Source organism: Neocloeon triangulifer, unplaced genomic scaffold (assembly GCF_031216515.1).
Source record: "Neocloeon triangulifer isolate White Clay Creek 2 clone unplaced genomic scaffold, ASM3121651v1 ptg000002l, whole genome shotgun sequence".
Lineage (NCBI taxonomy): Eukaryota > Metazoa > Arthropoda > Insecta > Ephemeroptera > Baetidae > Neocloeon > Neocloeon triangulifer.
This window is the reverse complement of record NW_026775545.1, coordinates 5,048,758-5,076,667: the sequence shown is the minus strand read 5'-3', so window position 1 is coordinate 5,076,667 and position 27,910 is coordinate 5,048,758. Positions and strand designations below refer to the sequence as shown.

General features: G+C 36.8%; 1 protein-coding gene across 2 annotated transcripts; it reads left to right on the top strand.

The window, feature by feature from the left end:
- Window positions 1-270: 270 nt before the first annotated feature.
- Window positions 271-25,891, top strand: LOC132202433 (eukaryotic translation initiation factor 5B). Of its 2 annotated transcripts, XM_059629350.1 has the most exons (21): window positions 271-518; window positions 820-895; window positions 1,006-1,310; window positions 1,363-1,558; window positions 1,714-1,786; window positions 1,842-2,270; window positions 2,326-2,460; window positions 2,524-2,553; window positions 2,973-3,166; window positions 3,224-3,442; window positions 3,493-3,710; window positions 3,766-3,889; window positions 3,942-4,109; window positions 4,163-4,342; window positions 4,407-4,488; window positions 4,545-4,726; window positions 6,943-7,019; window positions 7,157-7,364; window positions 7,535-7,630; window positions 24,256-24,429; window positions 25,450-25,891. In XM_059629350.1, exons 1-21 carry the CDS (start codon window positions 478-480, stop codon window positions 25,555-25,557), a joined length of 3,315 nt encoding a protein of 1,104 aa, XP_059485333.1. In that variant the 5' UTR covers window positions 271-477; the 3' UTR covers window positions 25,558-25,891. The 2 variants fall into 2 exon arrangements, with proteins under 2 accessions (XP_059485333.1, XP_059485344.1); XM_059629361.1 differs by lacking the exon at window positions 2,524-2,553 and having other exon boundaries at window positions 272-518.
- The last annotated feature ends 2,019 nt before the right edge of the window (window positions 25,892-27,910 follow it).

Sequence of the window (27,910 nt, the reverse complement as noted above, 5' to 3'; positions counted from 1 at the left end):
GCGCTCGGCGATTGTCATTTGAAATATTTGAATTACATACCGTGGAGCGGGAAATAAATTACATTTTTGCGCGTCTAGCATTGCTTCCATTGAAGGAGCTATAAGTGTTTTAAATCAATTAAATTTCATTAAAACAAAAAAATTTAATTTTCATCTTAAATATCATTTTTTTTTTCAATTGCGAATTAAGCATTAAATTTTGCTAGGTCGCAGGTTGGTCGCAGGTACTCAGGTAGTAGAAGTTTCCAGTAGAGGCGCTGTCGTCGGTGTTGCACATGTGTCTTCTCTCCCTGCTCGATCTCAAACCTGCTCAACAAGACGTGTTGTTTCTGTTCTGCTGCTTTCGCCGACCGCTATCGTCAACACATTTTTGCAAATTGCTTGCCAAATTCGCCGCGAGTGCATTGATTAATCCGTGCAAGTTGGCGGATTCGAAAGAAACGTTTTCGTGGACGGAGAAACGGGCAAAACACCGTCATGGTGAAGGCCAAGCGCGGCAAGAAGGCTGTCAAGGATGGGTATGTTTCACAGCTGGAAAGCAGATAAATATATTCTAAAATTATTCCTCGCTTTTTCCTTTTTATTTGTTAGCGGAGGCTCATTATATATTAAGAAAACTACATATATCCAATATTAATGGTACCTCTGGTAAGATATTATGTTCATATCCCTGTCAAATCCGTGATGTTTATTTTTTTGTTTACAAAAATTTTGCACATATCTGTGCAACCAGGACATAATTCTTGATCTTTCATTTACTCGTGCAATAAGATAAGACAAGGAATAAAGTCTAAATGTTTTAAATATTTTTGTTTACAGGAGTGACGACAGTGATATCGAGGTCGATGATGTGGCCGAAGAAGTGGGGAACTCGTCCAAGAACAAGACGAAAAAGGTGAAATTAAATTATTTAGGTCTCACCAAGTCAATACTAATATATTTGTCATTATTCAACATATCCTGCGTAAATAACTCTAATCTTATGCAAAGCATTTACGTTTATAGAAGGCCAACATAAAGCCGGGGTTTGCATTGCTGGCTGCTGAGGACGACGACATGATTCAGGCTTCAGACGATGACGATGACAAGGAAGACTCTGAAGAAGAAGAAAAAGAAGAAACAAAGCCGGCAAAGAGCAGCAAGAAAGGCAAAAAAGCAAAGCCTGACCCGGAGCCTGTAGATTCCGATGAGGAGGAAGGGGTAAAACAAAAGGCTGGAAAGAAGGGCAAAAAGAAGAAAAAGAAAGAAGACAGTGATGAGGAGCTTGAGAAAATGCTAGCAGAGCTCAAGATGGAGTATACTGGAGAAAAGTAATTTTACAAGTATTTGAAGATGTCACTAAAATAATTGTTCAAAATTTAGAGAATCTACTCCAGAGGCTGGTGCGCCAAAAGACAAGAAAAAAGAAGTAAAGGCAGAGCCTCAAGCTGAGGCTGACGAGGAGCAAGATGGAGACGCTGAGGAAGGTGGTGAAAATCAAAGCACAGTAAAATCTGCGGCTCAGAAAAAGCGAGAAAAGAGAGAACGTGAAAAAGCTAACAAAAAGGCTCAGAAAACAGTAAGTAGTTTTTTAAAATAAACAATAAAAAACCAGCTCTTAAAGAACAAAATAATTCATGATGTATTTATAAATTTTCCTGGAAGCTTGATTTTTTTATTTTGCACGTTAACATTTTTTATGAGTCACCACCAGTGTTTTGATTTGTTAAACAGAAACCGGACGAAGTTTCTAAACCAGCCGAAGAACCTACTGCTGAGGAGGTGGAAAAAGAAGAAGAAGTTGATGGTAAGTGTATACAAATATTTCAATGGCAAATTAATCTAAGATATAAATTAAATAGACGAAGGCAAGAAGAAAAAGGGCAAGAAGGGTGCTGTTGACACCAAGGAGGAGAAAAAGCCATCGAAGAAAAATAAAATGATTGAAGCACTGAAGGAGGCGCAGCGTAAACAACAGGAGGAAGAGGAGCGTTTGAGAATTTTGGCCGAGGAGGAGGAGAAAAGACTTCAGGCTGAAGAAGAGGTTCGTCTTGAAGCTGAGCGGAAAGAACTGGAACGGAAGGAGAAGAAAAAGCAGAAGGAGAAAGAACGCAAAGAAAGACTCAAGGCTGAGGGCAAACTACTTACACCGAAGCAAAAAGCAGACAGGGCACGTGCCCAAGCAATGTTGGAGGCGCTCGGAGTTTCTGCTCCAGCTGCTGGTGAAAAGAAAGTTAGACCAGGGACGAGAATCCGACCTAATAAGAAAAATCAACAACAACAGCAGCAAGGTACATTTGGTTCAAAAAAGAAACATCCCTGACCTGAAAATATTTTTATCACTAGATGCGTCTTCTGAAGCAAATGATGATGCTCAGGGGAAAGAGCAGAATACAACAGGAAATGCGGAAACTGCTGCTCCTGTAGAAGAAGTCAAGGACTCTTGGGATCTAGAGTCTGATAATGAATCGGAGAACAAAGGTATATATTTTTTTGTTACAATAGTTTTGGGGATTTTGAACTTACCATATTGGTTTTTTCAAGCTTCCAAGCATAAACACGTAAAGAAACGAGGTAAATCAAAAGTGTCTGAAAATAATAATAATTTAGTCTTTTGCTGTTAAATTATTTTTTTTTTCATAAATTTTAATCATGAGCACGGTTTACTTACCCAAGTTATTTTAAGGTAGTTTTGAGATCAACTTGCATTTAAAAACGTTTTGCTAAAAAAGTAATAGCTGAGACTGCTTAACTTTGCCAACTTTGGTCTCATACTTGGTTTTCAATGTCTATTGTGTATTGTTTTTCATTATTTTATAATCATATGCATGAATGTTGCTGTATAATTTTATGAACTCCATGTTTTTTTTTTTTATTTTTTTTTTTAATTAATTTTTTTAAATTGTGCAAGGAGTGCTTGTTTGTCTTAAAACGTTTTCTGTGCCCTCTTGTACAAAATACCAGGTTTCCAATTTTTTGATTTAATATTTCAGTTGAAGAAGTAAAAAAGGCACCTGAGCCTGAAGCTAAAGTAGAACTGCCTGAGCCTACAGAGCAGAAAGAAAGTTCCAGTGAAGAAGAAGAAGAGGAAAGTGAGTCTGAATCTGAATCCGAGACTGATGACGAGGAACTGGAACACATGACTGATGCTGAGAAAAAAAGAGCTAAGGCTGTGGCTCGCATTCAGGTACTTACTAATTTTGTTCAAAGTTAAGTGATGTTACCTGCATTAATGGTTAAATAGAAACGAAGGGCTGATGCGGAGAAAAATCGGACGCCTGAAAACTTGAGAGCGGCTGTTATTTGCGTACTGGGCCATGTAGACACAGGAAAAACTAAAATTTTGGACAAGCTTCGACGCACAAGTGTCCAGGCTGGAGAAGCTGGTGGAATTACACAACAAATCGGTGCCACAAATGTGCCGATTGAAAACATAAAGGAGCAAACAAAAATTGTCAAAGGGGTAAACATTATTTTAGCTAAATGACACGTTAACAAATATTTTTTTAACAGTACGCGCAAATGGATTTCAAACTTCCTGGCCTTTTGATCATTGATACACCTGGCCACGCTTCATTCAGCAATCTTCGATCCAGAGGTTCCTCTCTATGTGATATGGCAATTTTGGTTGTAGATATCATGCATGGTTTGGAGGAGCAGACTATCGAGTCCCTCAATTTGCTCAAAGCAAAGAAGACACCATTTGTGGTTGCTCTAAACAAAATTGATAGGTAACAAATTTATTTTTATATCTTTAATATTATATCAATGATGAATTCAATTTAGGCTGTACGACTGGACCACTGTTAGTAGAAAAGACATTCGAGATGTCATTAGTTCTCAGGCGTCAAACACTCAAGCCGAATTTCAGCGCAGAGCAAAGGAAGTGGTTCTACAATTTGCAGAACAGGTAACATTTGATACCTGGACTAATTCCTATTATTATTAAATTTTCTCTCCAGGGTATGAACGCCGCACTGTTTTATGATAATCCCGATCCCAGGTCGTATGTATCCCTGGTTCCCACAAGTGCCATCACTGGTGAAGGCATGGGAAACCTGTTGGCCCTGCTTGTTACCAATTGCCAGAGCATGTTAACCAAAAGACTTATGTTTAGCGAAGAGTTGCAGGTTTGAAACTCATTGTAATATTCTTACTGTTACTGAAATTTTTGTTTTCACAGGCAACAGTATTAGAGGTTAAAGCGATCACTGGTCTCGGAACAACAATTGATTGCATTTTAGTAAATGGTCGCATTCGGGAGGGTGACACTATTGTGTTGGCTGCCTCAGATGGCGGGGCTGTCGTTACACAGATCAGGTCACTTCTCATGCCACAACCCATGAAGGAGCTTCGTGTAAAGGTAGTTAAGACAAATTTTTTAGTATCATCATAGATTTTTAAATTTTCTGCTTCTTTTTCCTCAGAACGATTACATAGAATACAAGGAAGTGGTTGCTGCTCAGGGAGTAAAAATTGCTGCTAAAGATCTGGAAAAAGTTATTGCTGGTACGGATATGTAATTTTTCAGTGCAATCTTTATCTGAAATGTAATTTTTATGTAGGGTTAAATATTCTGGTGGCCAAGGGTCCGGAAGAGATTGAAATTTGCAGAGAAGAGGTTGTTCGAGACTTAGCCCGTGAACTGGGAAGAATCAAACTGCAAGACCGTGGCGTCCTTGTCCAAGCTTCAACTCTGGGCTCTCTTGAGGCCCTTCTGGAATTCTTGAAGGACTCAAAGATTCCCGTAAGTTTTAATAAATCTTTAAGAACTAATTTCATTTCATAATTTATTCATTGTCTTGAAATATATATATTATCTCTTTTGGCACCACTCTGACAGGGAAAACAAAAGCTAATGCTTTTTACTCGGTGTTTACAATTCTTGGCACAAATAAAGCCAGAAGCGTCTGAAAATAGCTAGGCAAAGTCTAATATAAGTCCACGAAAACAACAATTAATCCACTGCGACAATAAGGGGTCATAAAAAGTCTGAGCCATTTCAGCCAGCGAGTCAAAGAACTCTGTCTGATAAAATTCCAATAGTGACGGTAAAACCACCCTTGGGAGCATTGGCGCGCAGGAAATGCCAAAAGTTGTGACCATAAATCACGTGGGTGCTATCTCTCATTTTATCACCTGACAAGAATGCCGCCCGAAAGTTGGGATCGCGCGCGGGGGCGACCCTCCTCCATTCATTCATTCTACCCACCACTGCTTTTCTTTCCGCCCTCGTTGGCAAGCGTGGGTGTGCAGCTCAGAGCTAGCAACCAGGGTGATTATGCCAGCGGGTTGTGGGTGGAAAACGACGGCGTGGGCATGTCTGCGCCCGCCAACTTCATTCATGAAACGCCCCCGCTGGGTTCTGAACGGCGCCTACCCGTTATTAAAAAGTGCGGCAATCTGATGCTTTTATACGTGCCAGGGCTAAAAGCTAAAAGGGAAAAACACAGTGGAAAGGCTTCTCTCTAAATTTGGTAGACACAAATAGGATTAAAAACATGTCACTTTTTTATTTGAATGGCTTGCTGTAAAACGAACTTTTCTGGCTTGAAAAGCTTGTCGCCCAACGTGGGCGGGTAATCGTGCGGGGGTGGATAGGGAAAGCCGAGACCATGCATGAACGGCCCTATCAACCAATTTTGAAGCAAGGTTCATATTGATATCTAGATCTAACTATATTCTATATTGTTCATAAATAATTAAAAGAAAAAAAGTGCCTTAGAAACATAGTCATCAAAGTCATTGGATTTTAGTTTGAGAAAGACAATTAATTAATACCTAAAATGTAGTTTTTATTGGCTGAGACTTTGTTATAAATTTTCATTATTTTATCAATATAAATTAAGACGGAGGAATTATTTGAGAAGGCCATTACAAAAACTATAAATTAGTCATCATATAAATATCCTTTTAAAATAATTTATTTTCTAGCAACCATGCATATTATGCTATTAAATTAATGGTAAAGAGTGTTGTTCCATATTTTATCACTTGGTTGGGACTTCCTTGAAAGCTGTGTCATCGTTTATAGCAAATGAATCAGGTCGAGATTGAAATCAATATTTTCAAACGAAACGAGCTCCATTGAGTATTTGACCGAAGCAAGGTCAAGAAAATAATTAATTCTGCTGCGTTGGTGTAATTTCAATAAGTACATAATATACAGAGTGATGCAATTATTTTTGCTGTCGTCGTGCCTGCCTGCCCTCATGCGTGCACATTTACATACGTGCGCCTTATTTATTGTAACTCAATGATGTTAGCAGAGAGCACACATGATAATATAATAAAATACACACGCTATTTTGAATAATGTTTTCCCAGCAGCAGCTGCCATTAAGCTTTATTATATATGCATGCGCTCACTTTTTTCAACATCAGGCGGCTGCTGCTGCTGCGTGGCGACGCAACATTTAATGCAAATTATTTTATTGTTTTGCGCCGAGAGAGTGAGAATATGTTTATGTATTAATGCTTAAAACTGTAATTGATATTCGCCGCTCGCAACCTGCAAAATAATGAGGGAAAAGACGGAAGTTGGCGCTGTGCTCTCCGAATACGCAATCGTGCCGCTCATTCTCACCCGCTACGCTCGTGGATCAATAAATAACCCGCCCAATGACGGCTCTGACCAAATTTTCAATTCCGAATTGATATGCCAAGCAGCCGCCAAGGCAATGATGAAACAAACGCTCAAGTAGCTGCTGCCTTATTGTTCCCATGCCTATTTAAATAGAAAACAGGGGGTGTCGCTAATTGGAAAGGAAAACACGCGTTTCCCGTGAATTGAAATTTGGTAAAATTAATAAAAAATTACAAAAGAATTTGTTCTCAAAAGTTAAAATTCTAGATGTTGTGAAGACCAAATTTTTTAATTATACTAATTATTTAGTATTAAATCTTTCTAATGAGTAAGATATATTTTTTTATAGCTGAAACATCATCATTTTATAATTGCAGTACTCCAGTGTAAAAATTGGGCCCGTGGTAAAGAAGGATGTAATGCGAGCAAGCACCATGCTAGAACGAGAGAGCCAGTGAGTATATTCATGTGTAACGATACTATGATCCACTCAGCATTCCTCTAATTACCCGTCCTTTCTCCGAATTATATTTTGCCCTCACTGAAACCAAGCGCACGATATACATATTAACGCATTGTTTGTTACGACAGATACGGCACCATTCTGGCATTTGATGTGAAGGTTGAGCGTGATGCCCAAGACTTGGCCGATCATTTAGGAGTGAAGATCTTCCAGGCTGATATCATCTACCATCTATTCGACCAGTTCACAGCCCATCGAGAGCAATTGAGGCAGCAACTGCGTCAACAAAACAAGCATGTAGCCGTGTTCCCTTGCAAACTGAAGATCTTGCCACAGGTGCACAAATTAAGCCCTTATTCTTTCTTGTCTCATATAATTATAACTGAAAAAGTTATCAATTGGATGCAGTAAAATTAAAATAATTAATTTTGCTACTCTTCCCTTAATATGTCAATTAATTTATTTTATTAAAACCTGCAGAATTTCAAAGTTTAATTTACTTTCAGTACATTTTCAATTCGAGAGACCCAATTGTGATGGGTGTGATTGTCGAAGACGGAATAGTCTGCGTTGGAACTCCAATTTGCGTCCAATCAAAGGAGGTGAGTACAAAATTTTCTTTTATGTTTATTATCCTTACTATTATTACGTCAAGTTCAATGTTTGCTGAAAAACTATTTTGAGCCTACGACATGGTGCAAACTTGTCATTGAACAAAGTAATCCATGTTTGCTGCGCTTGGTTGATTTTTGAGAGTTAGGTTATCAAAAGAAGAACAACACTGTGAGCTTTGACCACGGTTGATAACGTTTGCCTCTTTTTATCTCTCATTTGTGTTAATGCACAGCACACACTCACATGTTGAGAATCCCCACAAATAGAGAATAAGAGACTTGAGTTTTATTCCAAGTAAAAACAAAAGTTTGAAGGGGAGGCTGTTTCGCCTGCCGCGCCACCCGGCTAGCCAAGTGGGTGTATGGTAATTAGACGCTGGCAAACAGAAGTGCCTTCTTCTGCAAGCACAAAGGATCCCTTTAGTGATTATTTGATCAAAGTCTTTTTCTTCTTATGCCATCAACCAAGCGCAGTGCCTGGCCCTCCTGAAATGCAGGCCGGAGTGAATGCAAGCGTGATGCGTGACGACCTAAGGCACATTCGTATTTTCTTTCTCAACAACTCGCTGCTTTTCTTCACCACCGACCATTTATTTCAAAATAATAACGATGATAACAGACAAGCTCGCACACACTAATTCCTAAAAGAAGATCGAAAATCACAATTTTATTTGATTTCCCATCAAAGCGCCCAATCAATGAATGTTGCTTGTATAATTTTATTGCTCTCCTTCTTGCGTGGACAATTTAAAAATAATAACGACCTAATTATATGAATAATTCAACTTGAGAGAATAATAAACGCCAAGAGTGCGTGCGTTTCGCTTTATGGACCGTAATTTGGAGCTCTTTTTTTTTGCTCAACATTAAATGATACGCAGCGCGTTTTTATTATATCGCGCGGCTTGAAACTCAAGCGTGTGCAATTAAAGTTTTCAAGTATAATTTTTATCTCTCTCGGCGCTGCTGGTTCTGCGTTTCGTGTGTTGTTGAGGAACGCAAGGCCATCCATTCATGCATTCTTCTTGTTGTCGGACTGAATGAGCGAGACTATGGGCGTTATGCAATATCCTGGAAATTGGTTTGTCATTGATGAGAATGAGCCGCTCTCTCATAGTCAGCTGCCAAGAAATGAAAATAAAATCGAACGAGTCGTGCCGATGTTTTCAAGCTTGGATGGCTTTGAGAGGAAATCTGACAAATCATCTCGCTTTTACCACTTAAATTTAATGAGAGCAAAAAATTAGATTGTTCGATTAATCTTAAATATTTTTATTTTGGCGTTACATAAAATCGACTTGCAATGACAAATTGATTGTAAAAATATAAGGAAATTATTTTATTACTTTTTAAGTTATAACCGCAAACCAAATTGAAAAAAAAATTCGTAAAATAGATACGTACTCTGGATTGTATATTTTCCTCACCAAACCTACGAATTAATTTATGCATTTATGCACACACACTTGATTTGCAATTTTTCTATTACAGTGAAACTACATTTTAAATTATTGCTTCCATTCAAAATTATGGATCAACGTTTTAGTTGTAACAGATAAAAATAACTTTTACCAGCAGGATCACATTATACCAAAATATTTTGATGTACATTTAGAATTCAACAATTTCCTCATTATCTCTCATTTAATTAAAAAAAATTTGTAAGATTCCGCGTTCACATTTTGCAAGTGACACAATTTCGCAATTCGCAGACCCGTTTTGGCATCCATTCAAAGCCATTGGCAGTGCGGGCAGCATTCTTCCCACATTGTTATAGAAATCGTCCCCGAAAACGCGCGCAGAGAACAAAGAGGAATACGAAAGAAGATGATAATGCCCCATTAAAGCCGCCGAAAAACCGGCCATTTCCAAGTATAATTCTCGGCAATTAAGCTTTATCTGAGCGCGCGGGTCTTCCTTTTTTGCTCTCTCATTTATAATTTTATGGAGCCTGTAAACTCTCCGCGATGCTTCTTTTTCTCCGCGATGTGCAGCAGAGAGCGGTGGTGGGATTATAATTGTTTGCAACCTACTTGGAGTAGAGCGCACGTTTTTCACGCCAGCATGAATGAAGCAGTGTTTCATCATTTATTTTTTTCTCTATGCACATTATCAAAACACACACACACTCTCTTGGCGTATTATTATTATGTAGCAGGTCGCTCGCTCGCTCGTTGGCTGCTAGAGTGAGCGTGTGTGTGAAACTTTTGCCATTCATAAAAGCAGGCCTCTCTCTCTGCTGCTGCTGCTGCCGTGTGTGTATTTATTGCTTCATTGAGAAAGAGAAGGTTACCTACCAACAGCAGCAGCTCGAAATGTGTTGCACTTCTTGCTACTTTTATGAATGAGAGAGGTGAGGGTCGGTTTCCGGTCTGATTTTTCATCCCAAAATCCTGCAGCCGCCCGAGAGCCATTTATTATATGTTATTTTCTCTTTCTTTCTTTCATTCGTCCATATTATATATGATACGAACATTGTGTGTGCGTGCACGCAGCTCTCCATTCTAATGCACATAAGCTGCTGGCAGATGACGGGACGCGATTGTAAAAAGCCAAAATGGAAAAGCAGGTGTGAGAAGTTGTGCCTCATCATGCGTGTAAAATAGATTCTCTCGTCCACGGATGCTGCTGCTTCCATTGAGCCGCACGACTTTTTTGTAACTTTTTAAAAGACCCGGCCTGCTCCAAAATCTTCTCCAGGCACATTTGCACCACAAAAGTATCAAGTTTCCAGAGAAAACCTTCTGCACGCTGACTTTAAAAGAAAAAAAAAATGAGCACGCATTTTATTCAAAGCGCCTAAAATAGCAAATAAAAGCGATAAATTTTTTAGATAAAATTTTTAGTAAAAAAAAATGACCATAATAAATAGTTCAATTTCAGCTGCTTTACCAAAAATATTTTTCTCTAGAAAACTCTGCAGAAATTTGCACTACACACAATTTATTTTTAGTTTTGTTGCTAACTGAGCCTGATTTTTTTATCACAAAATTAATTTACAATTTCTGACGACGTTTTTTATCAATTCTTTTATTCATCAAGTATAAGAAAAGTTGTTATTGTATTGGTTCCTACTAAAATAAACATTTAGTTATTAATAAATTTATAGCTTTGAAATTTGTTAGGAATAAAAATTGAATTAATCATAATTTCAAATCAATTGGGGAATCAAAATCAAACTTAAGTATTATACTGTAGAGTTGAAAATAGTCATTGGCATTTTTTTTTTATTCAAAGTCAGTGATCATAAAAATTTCTTTTATTATTTAAAGAAAATAACTTTGATAATTTGATGTTCTTGTTTTAGTGAAGCTGCTTTGATTTCTTTGTCTGCTCTTAAGTCCATGTATGAGTTCGATCTAATTTCTCCTGCACTATATTATGCCATACGACAGACCCGCCGTTATAATTATTCCAGAAACCCGACGAGCAAATTAGAAATGCTGAACACTTTTCAGCTCGGTACATAAATATGAGCCGCAGCCGTCTGAGCGCCGCTCGCTCTGTCGCTTGCATGAAAATAAGCTTAAACTTTCCAACTCAACCATGAAATTTCATACATGCACGCGAACGTGAATGAGCAGCGCTTGAATATTTCAATTTTTTTATTTTGAGGTAAAAGTTTCTTGCGTGGCTCATGTACGTCCGTGGACAGCGACTCACGTATATACATATACATTTTGAGAGTAAAAAAGCTCTCTCGAGTGCAGTTTGAGGTGTGCAGAGACCGACTTGCGGCCGAGCAACTGGTGCTTTCTTCTCGAGTTTCATTCATAAAGCTGCTATGAGGCCGAGGTTGCTAGTTCGTTCCTTCTCTCTGCAGTGAATTACATTTAACAAAAGTCACGTGGGTTTCGTGGCATTAAGAAGAAGTATAAAAAAGAGACAACATGGCCGCCACATAACGTAACTTTCACCTCCCGCGGTCATAGACACTGTGGCGACAACCGTGTGGGCATCGCGCGGATCGGCGCCCAGTTCCAGCCCCGTGGCTCTTTCGGACACTCGAAATTAATTCTGCACTAGCACGGTTGTGGCAACAAAACCCGCCAATTGCCAAACCGAACGGTGGGTGTGCAAAAAGTAATCGGCCGAATTTTATTAATCAAAACGTATATGCGCCAAGAGCATGCATGCCAAATTATTTATTTGGTATTCGAAAGCGTTTCTCTTTGTACCGTGTGTGAAGAAAATGGCGCTGAATTACCTTCAAACGACCTTGTTTTGCAATCGCCGTGGCTGAAATACAACACACGATCAGGTTTCAAAAGACAGAACATGCAGCCGTCCTAACATGTGGTGATGGATTTGACGAATGAAAGGCATAGAGTTTTCTCTGCTGTTTTGCGTTAACCCTTTAAGTAAAGAATTACTTGGTTTTAATTCAAGTTCTGTATGGCTGCAGAGAAATTAAATGATATTCTAGGTTGATATTAAAAAATATAAGAATAAGAAGTATAAATTGATTAAGATGTAAAGTTTATTTCCCTCAAATTTGTTTCAAGATTCAAATCTCTTCTTAATATGTTTGTATATTGAAAAGCGTCATATCGTAATAACATAAGTATTTGCAATGAATTGTTTACATGGCCGTCTCGGAAAATGTTGATAATTAAATTTGTGATCAATATTTTAAAGCTATTAAATGAACAGCTTTGATGATTTCTCTTGAATATTTTTAACATTATTGGATAATTTCTTTCAATTTCAACAATTATTCTTGAATAATTATTCAACAGATGATTGATTAATTTAAATTTTTACACCTTTCATATTTTACCTGAATTAAATAACCTAGATATAAATGCTTGTTGAGTAATTTTTAAACGATTGAAACACAATCCAATCCAATAAAATTTTGTATTTTGTAATCAGTTATTATTCATCGCATGAATCACATACGATTCTCATAATTATCACGAGTGTGCTGTTTTCATTAAGCAATTTTATGCTTATTAGATCACATGGGAGCCCATTCATGAGTTTTTCCCATCTAATCTACTCAATCAATCGAACCTTCCCATTCATGTCTGATTTTCACACCGAGATAAAAATCCAACTATGAAAGTATGGAATTCCAATTGGGTGAACCAAACTTGGATACGCGCAAAGCTTATTATCCGAGCGTGGTTAACCGAGCATGTTAATATTACAAACATAGGCCATTAAAGACAGATAGCCAATTACGACGATGCAGGTGTACATAAGAAAATCTATCCACTGCTAGTCGTGAATGTTGAACCAAAAATGTGGAACGTGCGCGCACAAATAATATAAAAACTATGATGATTATTTTATACGCACACTCGAGCGGCGCACCTGCATGGAAAGCTGCTGGTCTGCAGTTGGTTGGCTATAATAACTAGTTGGTTATTCGGACGCGTGATGCATTGTTTTCGAACTCTCATAGTTTTCTATGTGCATACATAACAAAGCGGCTCGCTGGCACATAATGAGCCAAAATTTGCGTCACGTCCGGCCGTCCCATTCAATGGCCAATGTTGACGCCGTTATCCAGCAGACCCCAATCATGTCAATGGAACACGCAAACATGCAAATTGTTTGATGCCTTATCGCTTTTTGCCAAGCAGTAGCAGCACAGCCTGCTGCCGGCGTGCCGAGCAAAAAATTTATATATACATAAACGAATAGCCGCCGGCTCATGTGACATGGCGAATGAACGACCGACGCCGGGTCGCTCTTTTTGACATCATTTTGACACGAATTGGGTTGTCACTTCTCGCGATACTGATCTCTGGTCATAAGTTGCTGCAGAGTGACAACTGTTCATGTGAATTAAAACCCAGGGGTATAAACAATTTATATAATTATAAATATTAATATTTAAAATCTTCAATCTTTTTTTAACCTTTGTTATTCTCCATTCAGGAAAATATCAATAAACTTCAATATATAGTATAGAATTGACAAGTTTCAAAGTTGCCCTTACTTTTGCAACTAAAAAATTATTATTATATTTAACGAAAGTTTTTAATAAAGAAAACTGAAATGAAGCACACATAAATGTTTCCTAAAAGGAGAGTTTCAATTTTTTTAGGACCTTCAAACTTAATGAAATTAAAAAGCACAATGACAAATAATGAAGAATTCGTGAATTTTACATTGCACATTGCCAGAATAAATAATACTTAAAAAAAAATGAACTCTTAATGTTTTTATTCGAAAAATTAAGTATTGAAAAATAATCTGCTTTTTCTCAATTTTGTCTAAATATTGTCAAAAAATCAGTAAGCAATTTATACTTAATAGCTCTATTAACAGTCTTAAGGGTGGGCCTGCTGACCTGTCCTTGTACTAAAAATCTAAATTTATGAAAATAATTTGCTATTGTTTAGATCATTTCCAATGCACACTATATCCAAGTTTATAATTTTAGTAGGAGCAACTGTAGACTTGTCGTTTTTCAAAACCAAATATTTATCATATCATTCACGGTGATTCTAGAAATTTCCCCCAGAAGCTTGACTAGAAGAAACTGTGCCAAGAATAGGCATTTATTGGCCAAAAATTGCATCAGAATGTATTAAGCCAATCGCAGCAGCATTTCCGCAAATATAATGTACAAAGTCTGAGAGGAACGAGGAGGCACAGCGAGCAGCAACTCATCCCAAATAAGTGGTGGATGCAGTTGAAACGATGCAGCTGTGTAAACAAGAAATGATTTTTTCTGGCCGTCACCCGACGCACGAACAAGGGTCTCGATTGAAACCCGTTGACTCGCGTCTCATTCCGGCTGTGAGTGGCAAGCCCCTTTCATAAATGGTGTTTTATAAAGGCTAACCCTTTCATTGGGCACCTCCTTAAGTATAAATATAGGGCGCGGCCGCTCGCTGCGTGTGTGTAATACACACACACACGCAGCCAGGCACTCACATGAATGCATCATTTTTATGTATGCTGCTCGCGACACACTCTTCGCCATAGGCTTCTTGATTCCGTGAACCTGAGTGATGCTTTTAAGAAGATTTCGATGACGATTGTGGAGGCGGCGGCCTGCCTGCGAGAGAGCACATCTCCATATTCATGTTTGTGGAGCGTAGGCCTGCAGCTGAATGGCGTGCATGCATAATATGCAATTCCGAGACTAGCTCAGGTTGATGCCTTTTACTCGTTCGTTCGTCGGCCCACGGAATGTGTGCTTGTTAATTTAGGTCTTGATTCGAATGAAATCAACTGATTCCTTCTCCACGATAAGAAATTGGTCTTGAAACGGCGGCCGTGGGAAGGACTTCAAGTAAATTTTTCTTGAATAACTAATAAGCCTATTATACAATAAAAATGGAGATTTTAATTTCCAATTCATTTAGATAAATTACCATTAAGGCACGCAATTTAGTTATTTGGTGATTAGAAGTGTAGCAATGTGATGAGGAAAATTAATGAATCCAAAATATAAATTCCATTCAATTAAATAGGACAAAAATGTATTTTAAATTTGTTGTAATTTCCAATTTAAAGTGCAATGTCTATTGTTATTTTTAACTTCAGGAAAATAATAAAGGTTTTTCCTGGAGGAAATTAAATCCATAATGAAACCTAAACTTTATTTCAGCCATATTTTTGTTATTTTCTTAGTTGTTGGTTCGAAAGAGCCAAATTAGGCGAAAATTCATTTCGGAGGGCTGTCAGTCACCACAACATTTATGTCTTGTCTCCCCAACTCCATCTCAAGTTTCTTTCAAAACACAAAAATTCTTGACCATCGTCATTTGGAACGCTTTCAAGGACCCACAGTGATTTATCGCAATCCAGGGCAAATTTTTCACCTTTGGCCCTGCTCCGCTCGAAGCTCGAATTTCAACCAGATGCGTCACAGCTCTTTTTTTTCTCTTCAAAACGTTTTTTTTTTTTTGTAACTTTCCTAAAGGCCTATTTCCATGGAATATACAAAAATTTATAAAATAAATGTACTAATTGATATTTTTTTTTAACTGTCAAAATAGTATTTTATTTAATTGATTTGAGTTTTTCTCAAAATGAATATCCTTGTTTTATTTTTTGTATACGACTTTCCGGCGACATGCTCCAACGCAGGTGCGCACCTCTCACCCATACGAAAATGTAAATAAGCCCACATTGATTTCCAAGTCCATTTTTTCCCGTCTGCTGGCAACTCATGAATGAGTGAAGCGAGAGAATCCATTCGGGTTTTATCTCACGCCGTGCAGAGCGCAAAAGGAAGTCTGAATAAAAAAAGAAGCCACAATGCAACAAGGAAAACCAATAGTGTATAATAGAGCCAGAGGAAGTGAATTCCATTAAAGAAAATTGGCAGAAAAAAGCAGCGGCGTCGTGGGTGTTTAATTGCTAATTACATAATTACACATTCCCACGCGCCGGAGCGTCTCGGCGAGTGAGTTTCGTCTCGGCCGAAGCGTTTCCCGTGGGCCGACGGCCGAAATCGGCCGCCGAAACGCGCGAATCGGCCGAATCCTTTGCACCTGCTGGTCTGGGAGAGAGTTTAGCTCCGAGTTTAGATACACATGTACGTACATATTAAGCGGCGCGCGGCTGGAATAACAAAATAATATTTTATATTGGGGCGGAAGACGTGGGAGCAAGGGTGGCGTAGGACGAGCCGGGCAGGATAGCGAGAGAGTGAGTGAGTGTGGTGCTGCCGTTGCCGTGGATATTATTCCATGTGGGCGGACAAGTCCCGGCTATTTCTGGGCGACACCGCGCCAGCCAGCGCACCAACAACATCTCTCTGCTCTGCTCCTCGGGCTGGAGGACATCAAACCGCGGCCAAATAATAATGCCTCTGACACTTCCAGGGCTTTCTCGGCCTACGTGCCGCCACCCGTTTCGGCCGCCGCTCTCTGGCTTTTCGAACGGCCAGAAACCGGCTTTCAATTCAACACTCTCGGACTTTTCAAGCCGGTTTCAATCGAGGCGTTAACTTTCAAACCATACTGAAACTCTTCAGGAGTGAAATTTGGGCGTTTAGAGAAAACAAAAAATTTCTTCAAATTAAGTAATAAAAATACAAGATTGAATTGTGTATTGGAAATCATAATCTTTTGCTTGAAACTTCCAATTTAATTTTTGTGTTAATTTATAGTATTTTAGTCATGTACTTAGCTAGAGATGGGCTTTGTCTGGAAAGCATCAATTCATAAATGATCAATCTCTTATTAAAAATTGAGGATTAAAATAACCTAAAATCTCTTTATTGATTTAAAATCACCAATTTCACTAGTTTTAGGAAAAAAACATGTAAAAACCTATTTTTACATATTTTGAGAGTTTCACTATGCACATTACTTATGTTGATAAAAAAATTACTTAAAGTCATCAATACATGTATTTTCAGAAAAAAAATGCCCATTTCAACTTCTTTTCACCTAAAAACAGCCTATATACCACAAAGTTTAATTAAAAAAAGTTCACATTTTTTTATGTTATCTTTTTAGTTTTTTCCCCTCAAGTAAATAGGCGCCTATTTTTCTGAAGTAAACACCTATATTTTTCAGTAGCTCTGCTATAAATACTACACATGTGTTAAAAAGTCCCTGGGTATAATTAAATAAAATATTAACTATCAAAATAAAAAGTAGGAAAAGCAGGTTGTTGCTTCTTTAATTACAGAGAACTCTCCAGAATAGACGTGCAAAAAATATACTCAGATGCACTTTGTTGAACAACGTTCGCAAAAAATTATTAAAATCAGTTTTTTTTTTTTTTAATTTTATTGTACCTTTAAAATGCTTTTTACTTTTACATTCAAGCCATATTTTATGGTCAGTGTAATAAATATTAATAACGCCTTTGGTAAATATTTTCTTTTTTTAATACATGGAATGGATTTTAGACTGACAATGAGTATATTGAGAAAATTGAATAAATTTCTACTTCCTGTTCTACTTATTTTGTTGTTTGAGGAAAAAATTGAATGATTCCCGCTCTAATTTAGTTGGATCAAAACAAACAACAGACTAATTGGACCGCCTTTTTGTGCCCGACATGTGATAATTAGCGTTTGGTTCGAGCCACTGGCAAAACACAAAACAGTGGCAGTTACGACTGAAATTTAATTAATCCCACTCGCTCTCGGTGTTCATATTAGAGCGATGTGTGCGGCGCAGAAGACCGCCGCAGAAGTTGACGTCCGTTTGATTGAATATAATTAGGCGTGCGTCGTCTCGTCGTGAATGAGCGGCCGGCGTCTTTGACAAACATAATATATAAATATCGCGGCGGCCAAACAACACTCGTGTGCACCAATTCGGCGGTGACGTGTGAGAAATATTTCAGCGGTCAGAGAGAGACAGACGACATTTTACTCGTCTCTAGCTCTTGGATACACATTCATAGGAGCTGCAGCGTCTAAAAAGAGCGGGCTTCAAAGGGCTGCACTCGCGCTTCCGGCCCCACGACTCCCTCTCATAACAGATTCCATTCATTCATTCTTTTTATAACCAAATGGTGAAAGACGCGCTGAATGCAGCCAGTCGACCACATTCATATTTCAAACTCAAAGCCGCCTTTTTATCTCGGAACTGCCGCCTGAGAAAAGGATAAAAGTTTCTCTCTTATCGCGTTCGCAACGCTCCAGACTTTTGCGATGAGGTTTTTTTCCTTCAAAAAACACACCGGCGGCGGGTTTTTATGTGAGAATCTGTGTTAGCTTTTTGATCTGCTGTTTATATCGCATATTGAATTTTTAAAGATTTATCTTGAAAGAGTTCATAATTGTGCAGATCCTTGAGAATTTTTCAAGTCTTTATCACGCACTTCAAAGCTATAAAAATACTAACATTATGTGGGAATGGGCGCAGCCCTTTTTTAAAGCAACTTGAAAAACTTGCAAAAAGGTTTGGAGTGTTTTAGGTGACTTTTTTGTTGCAACTTTTAGTTTTCAAAAGTTTTAGCAAAAGTAGAGTTTCAGCAAAATGGTATGGAACTATTCAGAACTATTACATTTAATAATATTTTTATTTTTATCAAAATTGTGCAAAACTTTTGGTTCATTAAAAAGTATAAAAAAATCCAGAAATTAAAAAAAAGTATTCAATTTACCCAGCAATTAACGACAGCAAGTTTTAAAATATTCAGAAATCTTTTATTTTTTTTCCGCCAAGATGTAAATCAAAATTTAATTAAGTAAAAAATTTATTTTAATTGAAAGCACTGTTTGTTCGTACAAAAATTATTAATCAAAGCATGACAAAAATCTAGATTTTAGTTTTTTTTTTTTTAAGAATTGTGGTGTAATTATGGTTTCTTCATTTTTTAAAACCACAAGAAATAAAATTGGATTTTTTAATATTTTTTCGTTCACCAAATATTTTAAACATTTTGATAGATGAAAATCAGTAATTTTTATTAAATTTAAATTCATCGGCAAATTTTATATCCCCAATGATTTCGGTGAAGGGGAGGCTATTTTTTTTATTATTCTCAACGGTTTTGCCTTTGTCTTAGAAAATGTGGATATTTTTCTTCATAAATCCATTTCCTTCCGCTCTTCCCTTTCTTCCGGTGCTTGAGAACACTGCCAATTCACACCACAGGGGTTGAATGGGGCATCTGCTCGCTGCAACTGCAAACGGTTCATTCATTCAAAAGGCCATGCTCAGTAACGGGAACGCTTAGCACACATTCATACAGCTTCCGAGTGGAAGTTGGTTCGAAGGGGTGCGTATATATTTGCTTCCGGCTTCTCGTTTTCAGAAATGAATGAATCGCCGACGGCGGGAGAGAACGAATGAATGAAATAGGCAAGCTGAATGCAGTCAGTTGCAACGGAATAGGGGTGATTTTTATCAATGAACAAAGCGGCTCTACTTAAAATGAATGATTCTTCCTCATTGATGGAAACGAGGCCGGACGTTCTGGCATATGTGGTGTGTGAGAAAATCAGGGGGTGCAAACGGCGCGGAAAGACGGAAATCCTCACTTACTCGGCACGCCAGTTGTTTACCTCGGCGTGCTTCTTTGCAGGGGCCGAAAACGTTTGTGAACGCGCCCTAGCTCTTCTCGAAAGCGAAACGGAAATTGGACAGACCCTTTGCGCCGGGATGGGATTATTTTTCGTTACTCCTTCCGGCTGAGATATATGTGTGGTTAATCAAATGTCAGCCGACGCAGAAACTGGTGATAACGCCACAAATATGTTTGTCAGCAGGGATGGGCACTCAAGTGGAGTGATAATAATTATTTTATGGGAGGAGACTCTTTTAATTAATGAGCTAGAAAAATACAGTTTTAAAATGAAAATAACAAATTCGTTTAAATCAATCCAAACTAATATGGCAAGAATGTGTTTATTTAGAGGCAGAAATGCACATAATTTTACAATTTCTGTTGAATTTTAATTTGCATCTGGAGAAGTTTCTTGTTATTTTTTTATGTAATGTGTATATAGGAGATCGATGGCTTCAACAAAAAAAATTTGAAACTGGAAAACCATTCAAAGAAAATTTAAGTTACCAGGCTGTTTTGGGAGAGGAAATTTAAGGCGCGATTGAATATTTTACTCAAAATAAGTGAATGGTTAAATTTTTTCCATTCAACTTCTATTAATGTTATTGAATTATAAACAAATTAAACTGACAAAATTTAGAACCAAATAAAATGCTTAATTCCTAAATAATGAGCTAACAAAATTTAATTTTCATCAATAGTTCCAACTTTTTTAACTATTGTATCTTTTGAGCTTACTTTTTTTAAATATATGATGTATATTGACCTTTTTTAAAGAAAAAAAAAGAATTCAGAAAATAAAAATTCTGGAGTATTAAAATATTTATTAAATCGCCTTAAGTATCTGTAGAAAATTCATTTGGTTGAGAAGCTTTAAATAACTTTAAATTCAAAATTCAGAAATACAGTTTAGCTTCATGCTATTTATTTATTTTTTTAAATTTATGGAATTACTGATGAAATATTTTAAATTCCTGTACACAAACATTATTCATTTGCCTTTTTCTTTAATAAACATGGAGATGTTAGTCGGGAAAAATCTTCATTTGTAAAGAGAATTTACATACTATAGGGTGACCTTTTGAAGGTCGTCTGAATTCACTGAAATTCTTAATCTGTGCTCTGACAGATTATATTTTTTTTCTTTTTTGCTAATGGAAAGTATTATTTCAATTTAAATTGCATATTTTTTTCAACTGCAGTTTTCACCAACTTTCAAGCACTTCCAAACTGCTTTTATTTTGTATTCTATAATGTTTGCTCACGTATGCAGAGAGAAATTCGGATACCAAAGGAGATTCGCACGCAGGCAAATCCTTTCGATTTGGCAACAAGGTGGTCAGGCAGGCAGTCCGCGTGGGCGTTTGGGCCGCGGCCCTTTTATATACACATTTATTTCAGCTGGCGATTTCCATACTTGCACAGGTGGGTGTGCTCTCTCTCTCTCTCTCCATAGCACGGTCGGCTCTCTCGAAAACGCTGCAAGATTGTAAAGCTGAGCAAACACTCGCGGCCTTTAAAAGGTCGTCGAGCAAAAAGAAAAGCTTTTCTCGCCCGCAGTCACCAATTATTATTATATTCCACATAACGACTTGCTCCATCAGAGATGAGCGCACACATAAAGCCTAATTACGCTCTGAAAAAATAAAGCCGGCGAATTTTTCCTGAATTCTCTCTCGGCGGAGAGAAAGAAAGAAAGAAAGAATTACCATGGTGAATATTTTTATTGTGAGAGCATCCAGCAGGAATGCGGCGGGATGAGAACCTTGAAAAATATTCTGCCGAATAAGAGAGAAAAATATGCAACGGCACTCGGCCTCATCTCGGCAAACATTGCTAATTTTCTGTTTGCCGTTCTTGGACCACTGCTCTTGAGTGTGTCAGAAAAGTCGACGAGGCTTTTTGTTCTGCTGTGGACGAAAATATGCTGAGACAATGTTGCAGAAATGTCGTTTGGCAAAGGAATCTGGAGTGCTCAAAATTATTTTTGCTAGCGATCAAAAAAAAAAAAAATAATAATCTTAAGAACAGCTAATTTCTGTTTGCCGTTCTTGGAGTTTGTCAAGAAGATTAACGTTTTTGTTCTTCAAAAGAGAAATAAAATGTAATTGGTTTACAATGTTGCTGAAATTTTACTTGGAAAGAATTTTGAGTGTTATTCAGAGTGGCTAATAATGAGAAGCTCAATTAAAATGTAAGAACTTGTATTATTTCTCTACTTGAGTAAAATGAAAGATTCGTGCTTGCTGTAAAATTTGTATTTTCTTATTGCAATCTACATTTTAAAATTTTCATATTTTTCTATTTTTAGCTAATTAAAGCTCTCATTTTCTTTCTAAGCCAATTGAATTTCTTTATTTTTTCTCTTTTTATTATTGCATTGTTTTTTTAAATCTTATTTTCCGAGCTTCAAACTAATTTCTAGAAAGGTTTTCCCTGAAGGATTCTATTTAATTGAAATTAATTTTTGCCTGCCTTCTCAAAAGTTCATTTAAAAATGTATAAAATAATAAAATAAAATGGTATCAAAAACTGATACAACTGATAAAACGTGATAAACCAATTAAAGCCATTTAAACAAAAATTTGACTAAAAATTTTTTAAGAAATTTAACGTGTATTCAGAAACTTCTGCGCGGAATTCAATTTTTTTGCATGTATGACTTGAGTAGAATAAACAACAATAATAAAGTAAATTAAAATATATAATTTTTTTTATAAAAAATTAGTTAATCAACTTTTGAAATTACCTGCATTTATTTTTCATAATACCACTATTTGTTTATTCAACGACGGTAATAATTTTTACAAACATATGCAACCAAGTTCTGGTAATTTTCTGATTTTTTTCGTAACCTCAAAAATTTTCCGCAATCCAATTATCGCATACATGACGTGTATAATAGCTCAATTTCTCATATAATTACACGTCGAGTTGAAATTGAGATGCATCATCAAGAATGAAACAATTTCGTACTTGGATTTTAATTACAAATAAGCCGCCCTCTTTCTCAAGCCGGCATTCTTCTCTCATAATGGCCTCATTAAAAAGGCTGCTTTTATATAATTGTCAAGATCGAGAATGATTAATTGCAGTGCAGAGCAGAGGGGTATTTAATAACAGTCTCAAAATGTCACCATTGTCACCTCTGGATGGGCGCATCACCACGATTACGGTCGCGGCGGGATGGGTGGAAAAGGAGCGCACAAAAGAACAGAAACCGGAAGTATCCTTTCCCATCACAGAGAAAGAGAAAAGACAAACCACCACACCCCATCATATAATACAAAATGTTCTGTTAAAATCTGACTGCGCGTTCAAAAAGGAATTCCCGGTGCCTCCTTTTTTTTTCATTCATGAAAAGCTGCTGTGTGTGCAGCGCTGATATAATTTAAGAGGAGGCCGCCTTTCGAGATAGATAAAGAGAACACTGCACGGGAAAAGGAAATTAAACACAACGTGTTTCATCAATTTTATCATTGTGTTGGCGGCTCTGCGACTAAAATATTTTCACTTCCCGCCGCACAGCTTCTTTTTTTTCTTTCTTTTCTCTCGCGGCCGTGGGAAATAAACGCGGATATCTTTCTGCTGAGCCACTTTATCTAATTTTGCATTCCCTGCTCCCGCTCTTTTATCCGACGCATGTACAAACACTGCACGCACAAAATCGCAGTTCATTCAGAATATGGGAGTTTTTGCCGCCGAATTCAAGGAAGCTCTCTTTTGTCTGTTTGCTTTTCACGGCCCATTGTTGTTCAGAGTGATTTTCTCCCGCCCTTTTTGGACTTGCTTTTTCTAGTTGTTCCTACAATAAAGCTGGGGCACTTGAAAGGTTAAAAGTGTAAAAATTTCCTACAAAAAAAGTTGCCTAGTCAACCAAGGCTCTTGTAGCAGATTGATCTTTTTCATGTTGGAAATTAAAAATTTAAATAATTGTTTTTCTTTAGAAACAATGAAAATTGCATCAATTTGGATAAAAATAATAAATATAAATTATTATTAATATTCAAATAATTAAAAATTACTTAAGAATTTTTTAAGTAAAATCAAACCAATGTTTGATTGTTGAACTCTGAAGTCAAAAGTGTTTCTTTGTAAAAAAAAAAGATGCAAAACACCCCCTTTTCTTCTTGCCATCAGCATTTTTTTTAACAATATTAAAATTAATTTGCAAATTTTTTAAATAGTTCTATTACTGAAATTATTTCAGTTGAATGATTTTTTTGTGTGATTTTAAGTAAAGAGATTAAAAATTAAATCAATTATTTTATATACATGAAATTAAAAAAAAGCGTCCCGTTTCCATTAGGCTTTTCATCTGCCTTACCTAAACAAGCCCCTACGGAGACCAAAGTCGATTAATCATTCCTGAAAACAAACATGTTCCAAGAAAAGATTCCCCCATTTGAAAAACTCCCTCTTCACCACTCCTTAATTAAAAGGGCGTTCACATCGATAATTACACAATGCGTGATTGGATTTGACGCTTTGATGACTCGAGGGTGTGCGTTAAATTTATATATTGTCTCACTTTATATATTTTTTTATCCCGTCGGCACGTTACATTATTTACGTTGGGTTGGTGTGCTGTGACGTGTATATTATTCATCTCTCTCTTGTTTTGGGTCGGTGAGTTTTGAACGAGTTGTTTGTTTGTTTGTCGGCAGGACCCGACCCAGATCCTGGACCTTGGCATTGTCACCAGCATCGAGAGCAACCACAAGTCGGTGGAGAACGCGCGCAGGGGCCTCGAGGTGTGCATCAAGATCGAGAACACGGGCGAGGGGGCGCCCAAGATGTTTGGCCGCCACTTCGACGAAAAGGACGTGCTGCTCAGCAAGGTAATTAATTTTCTTTCAATTAATCATATAAAAAATAAAAACGGAAAATTATCTGCAGACAAATATGTAAACTTTAAAATTAAAAATTGAGATTTTTGAATTGAAATATTTTGTCAGAAAACAGAAAACTCTTGTGTTGGCTTAAATTAAAATTTTTGGTTGGGAAGCCAAACAAAAGAGTTAATTAGCTAAAAAAAATCTTGGTCATTATTATTGTATTGTATCAAAATTCTAAATGCATGTTTAGACTCAAATTAGCTGAACAACGATGCATTAAGTGATTTTAAAACCTTCATTTTAAAACTAATTAAAGACAAATGTGGGCATTATTAGTACAATTTATTGATTTTTCAATAAAATAGTCAAATTGAAGATCACCTATTTCTCCATCTCAAACTGGAATGCTGAATTAAACAAACAATAAAATGTTAAAATCAGTAATTTTTTAGGGTTAGTTTTCAACTTAAATTTTTATATAATTATAGAATGTTACATTTTTGTCTAAATTTATTGTTATTTATTTTTTATAAAAAATTCTTCCAATGTGTTTCCTTTCTTTATATTCTCACAAATGAAACTTGTGAAAACTTTTAATTAGCTGCCGTCTGTCTGCCCACTCGACATTGAAAGTTTTGCTCGTCTGCTCGCCGATTCCAATCAAAAGTTGGCATGCAAATTGTACATTAGGTACTTTCAAATGCAGACGTGCGCAGGAAGAAAGTTTGGCTGCGAATTAAACGCGCTGTTTTCCTCGTTGGGGTCGTCGGTGTGTCTCGGCGCATGTCCCCGCGTGGGCGTGCAGAGCAGCCTTGTTCGCTTTCCATCCGTCGCCCAGACCCGCATCCAGAATTATGAATGAAGCCCGAGAGCGTATTTTATCGATCGGCAATCGACGAGCTGTGAATGGAGCCACCTGCCCACCTACTCTACTTTTGTTCTTTCCAGGGAAAACGCCACGCCCTGCTGCCTTTTCCTCCGTTTTGATTCATGTCTAAATTTTTTTTCTTGTTCTTGTTGCAGATCTCGAGGCAGAGCATCGACGCTTGCAAAGAATACTTCCGAGACGATTTGATCAAGAGCGACTGGCAACTCATGGTCGAACTGAAGAAACTGTTCCAGATTTTGTAGTTTTGAAAAAGAAAATGAAAAATCTGAGCCAAACCTTAGAAGACGAAAACGCCCTGATTTCAAATCCAAGCTTCCTTCGAGATTATAAAGTTATTTTTGTTCTTTCAATGATTTACTTATTTGAACTTAATTTTTTTTCCAAAACCATCTACGCTGATAAATCAAATTAGACAATTCTGTGACTGCTGATTTATTTTATATTTTTGTTCTCTCTCTCTCTCTTGCTTGCAGTTTATTGCCCTTGTAGGTTCAAAAGGTCATATTGAACGAGTGAGTGAAAAGAAAAAAAATCAAATAAAAGTTAAGGATTTGCTACAACTTAATGGGAATGAAAGCTATTTTATTTAAATCGCCGGAAAAACTTATACCCCATCAACTTTTGTAACATAGGTCGTTTTTTTAAAACCAAATTTATTACAGAAGGATTACTATTTTTTTTTCCAAATTAAATCAACCAAGAACTGGAAATTTGTATTCAATTGATTTAAATTCCATCTTTTGGAAATAAATTTATATGATCCATTAATTTTAATCATAAATAGCATCTTACATTAGATTTTTCTGTTTTAACCAGAAAATTTTGGTTATTAAAAATTTTAAAATTATTATGCAAGTTTTGCAGAGAAATTTCCTGCAAATTTAGCAGAGTAAAAAGATTCAATTATGAGAATTTTAGGAGAGGTAACATTAGATTTTTTGGTGCAAGTAAACTTATGAATTTTTCTATATCTTTGCCAGAAAATTTTTAAAATAAAATAATTAATTATTTTGATTTATAATTTTTTGATTACAATGGCATTGACATTAATGTTTGTGTCTGTAAAGGACAAAATATTTGTTTATCTATTGAGGAAATGGATTAAAATTCTATCACTCTATTTTCATAGAATTAAATTAGCATAGAGCGATTCGCATTTTGAACTCATTTTAATAGTGGCGCTGAATTAGGTCGCACATCTGTGTTTTTGTTGGATTCCCGCGTTCGCTTCCGCTCCGCATGCTGAATGAATGCCGGCCATCATCATTTTGATTTGTCCTCCGCTCATCTATCTCTCACAACACTAATTTATTATTTTATTTTTCGATCCATTTCCTCTTGGTCTGACTCGCAACCAACCATAAATATTTCCCAAGCATCAAATTCGGCTTATGAATGATGAGCTCGAATAGCATGGCGGAAAAGCATCCCACAGAGTTCTCAGAATTCAACTGGCAAGATATAAATAATAATTTTCGATCCATTTGCGGAAAGCTGCTGCTCGGATAATTTATGCATAGCCGGGCACATCGTCTCATTTATAATAATGCACTTGGGTCGCAGCTTCCGTTCAGCCAAAGTGCAGCAGCGCGACGTGCATAATTTTCTTCGTCGTGCGCATTATGAAATGCAATTCATTCATTCAGTAGCGCTCGATCATGCAAAATTCCTTTTACTTCCTGGCCTGCTGGCGATGAGTTTATTTTCTCTGCAGTTTGAAAATCATTTCTTTTTTCTGATGCACACAAAAATTATAAATTAAAATAATTATTAGATCATGACAGGGATGGATGAAATTTTAAAAATTACTAAAGAAAATCCGTTGTACACAACTGTTATTTAAATTAATTTAATATTTCATTTTGTCTCCTAACTGTTATTTACAATTATAAGCAATAATAAAAATTTAATATGTTATAATTTTAAATTATAATTTAAAATGAATTTAACAACACATTAATTTAGATTTATTATTCATTAAATTTAATTTAAATTATTTATATTTCATAATTTTAAATATTTTCTTAAAAAATAATTATAATTCTTCAAGCAGGTTATCTTGAATTCAAATTTTTTCTATTTAATTCAACAAATTTATAATTTTACTGCTCAATCTCTTCTCTTTAGTGAATGATCAATTCTATCTGATCTGTCTTCTTGTTTCTATTCATGATTTATATTATCGATATTCCCATTTAATTCGCCTGATAGAGCTCCTATATTATTACATAATATTATCTAAGTATTTTGTTCAAACGTAAAATTAAAGGAAAAATTGGACCTAAAAAATGCCATGGCCTTCGTTTTGATGATCGTCCAAGCAAGTTTAATTGAGAACGAATGGGCTGCATTGTTTTATTGGGCGTCGTGGGCCCCTTGTCGAGGGGCGCGCGCGTTTCGTCTTGAGGCGCTGGCCCAAGAAAGGCGATGGGTCTGGTCGGGTCTGGTCCTAATATAGGGACCGGATTTCCTCCTTCTCCTGTGCCCCTGCGGGAGGAAGCAGTTGGTGATCAGCCGACGGGAAGCAGCGGCCCAGCAGCTCTCTCGTACATTTCCTGCCGTACAGTTGCTGCAGCATCGCCGAGCTCCATCCCG

What these genes read in the sequence shown, in the direction of transcription:
- LOC132202433 (XM_059629350.1), top strand. Translation starts at nt 478, where the DNA reads ATGGTGAAGGCCAAGCGCGGCAAGAAGGCTGTCAAGGATGG. An exon ending in ACAAAAAGGCTCAGAAAACA is followed by an intron (nt 1,559 to 1,713) that starts GTAAGTAGTTTT and finishes TTTGTTAAACAG; the next exon opens with AAACCGGACGAAGTTTCTAA. An exon ending in TCAACAACAACAGCAGCAAG is followed by an intron (nt 2,271 to 2,325) that starts GTACATTTGGTT and finishes TTTTATCACTAG; the next exon opens with ATGCGTCTTCTGAAGCAAAT.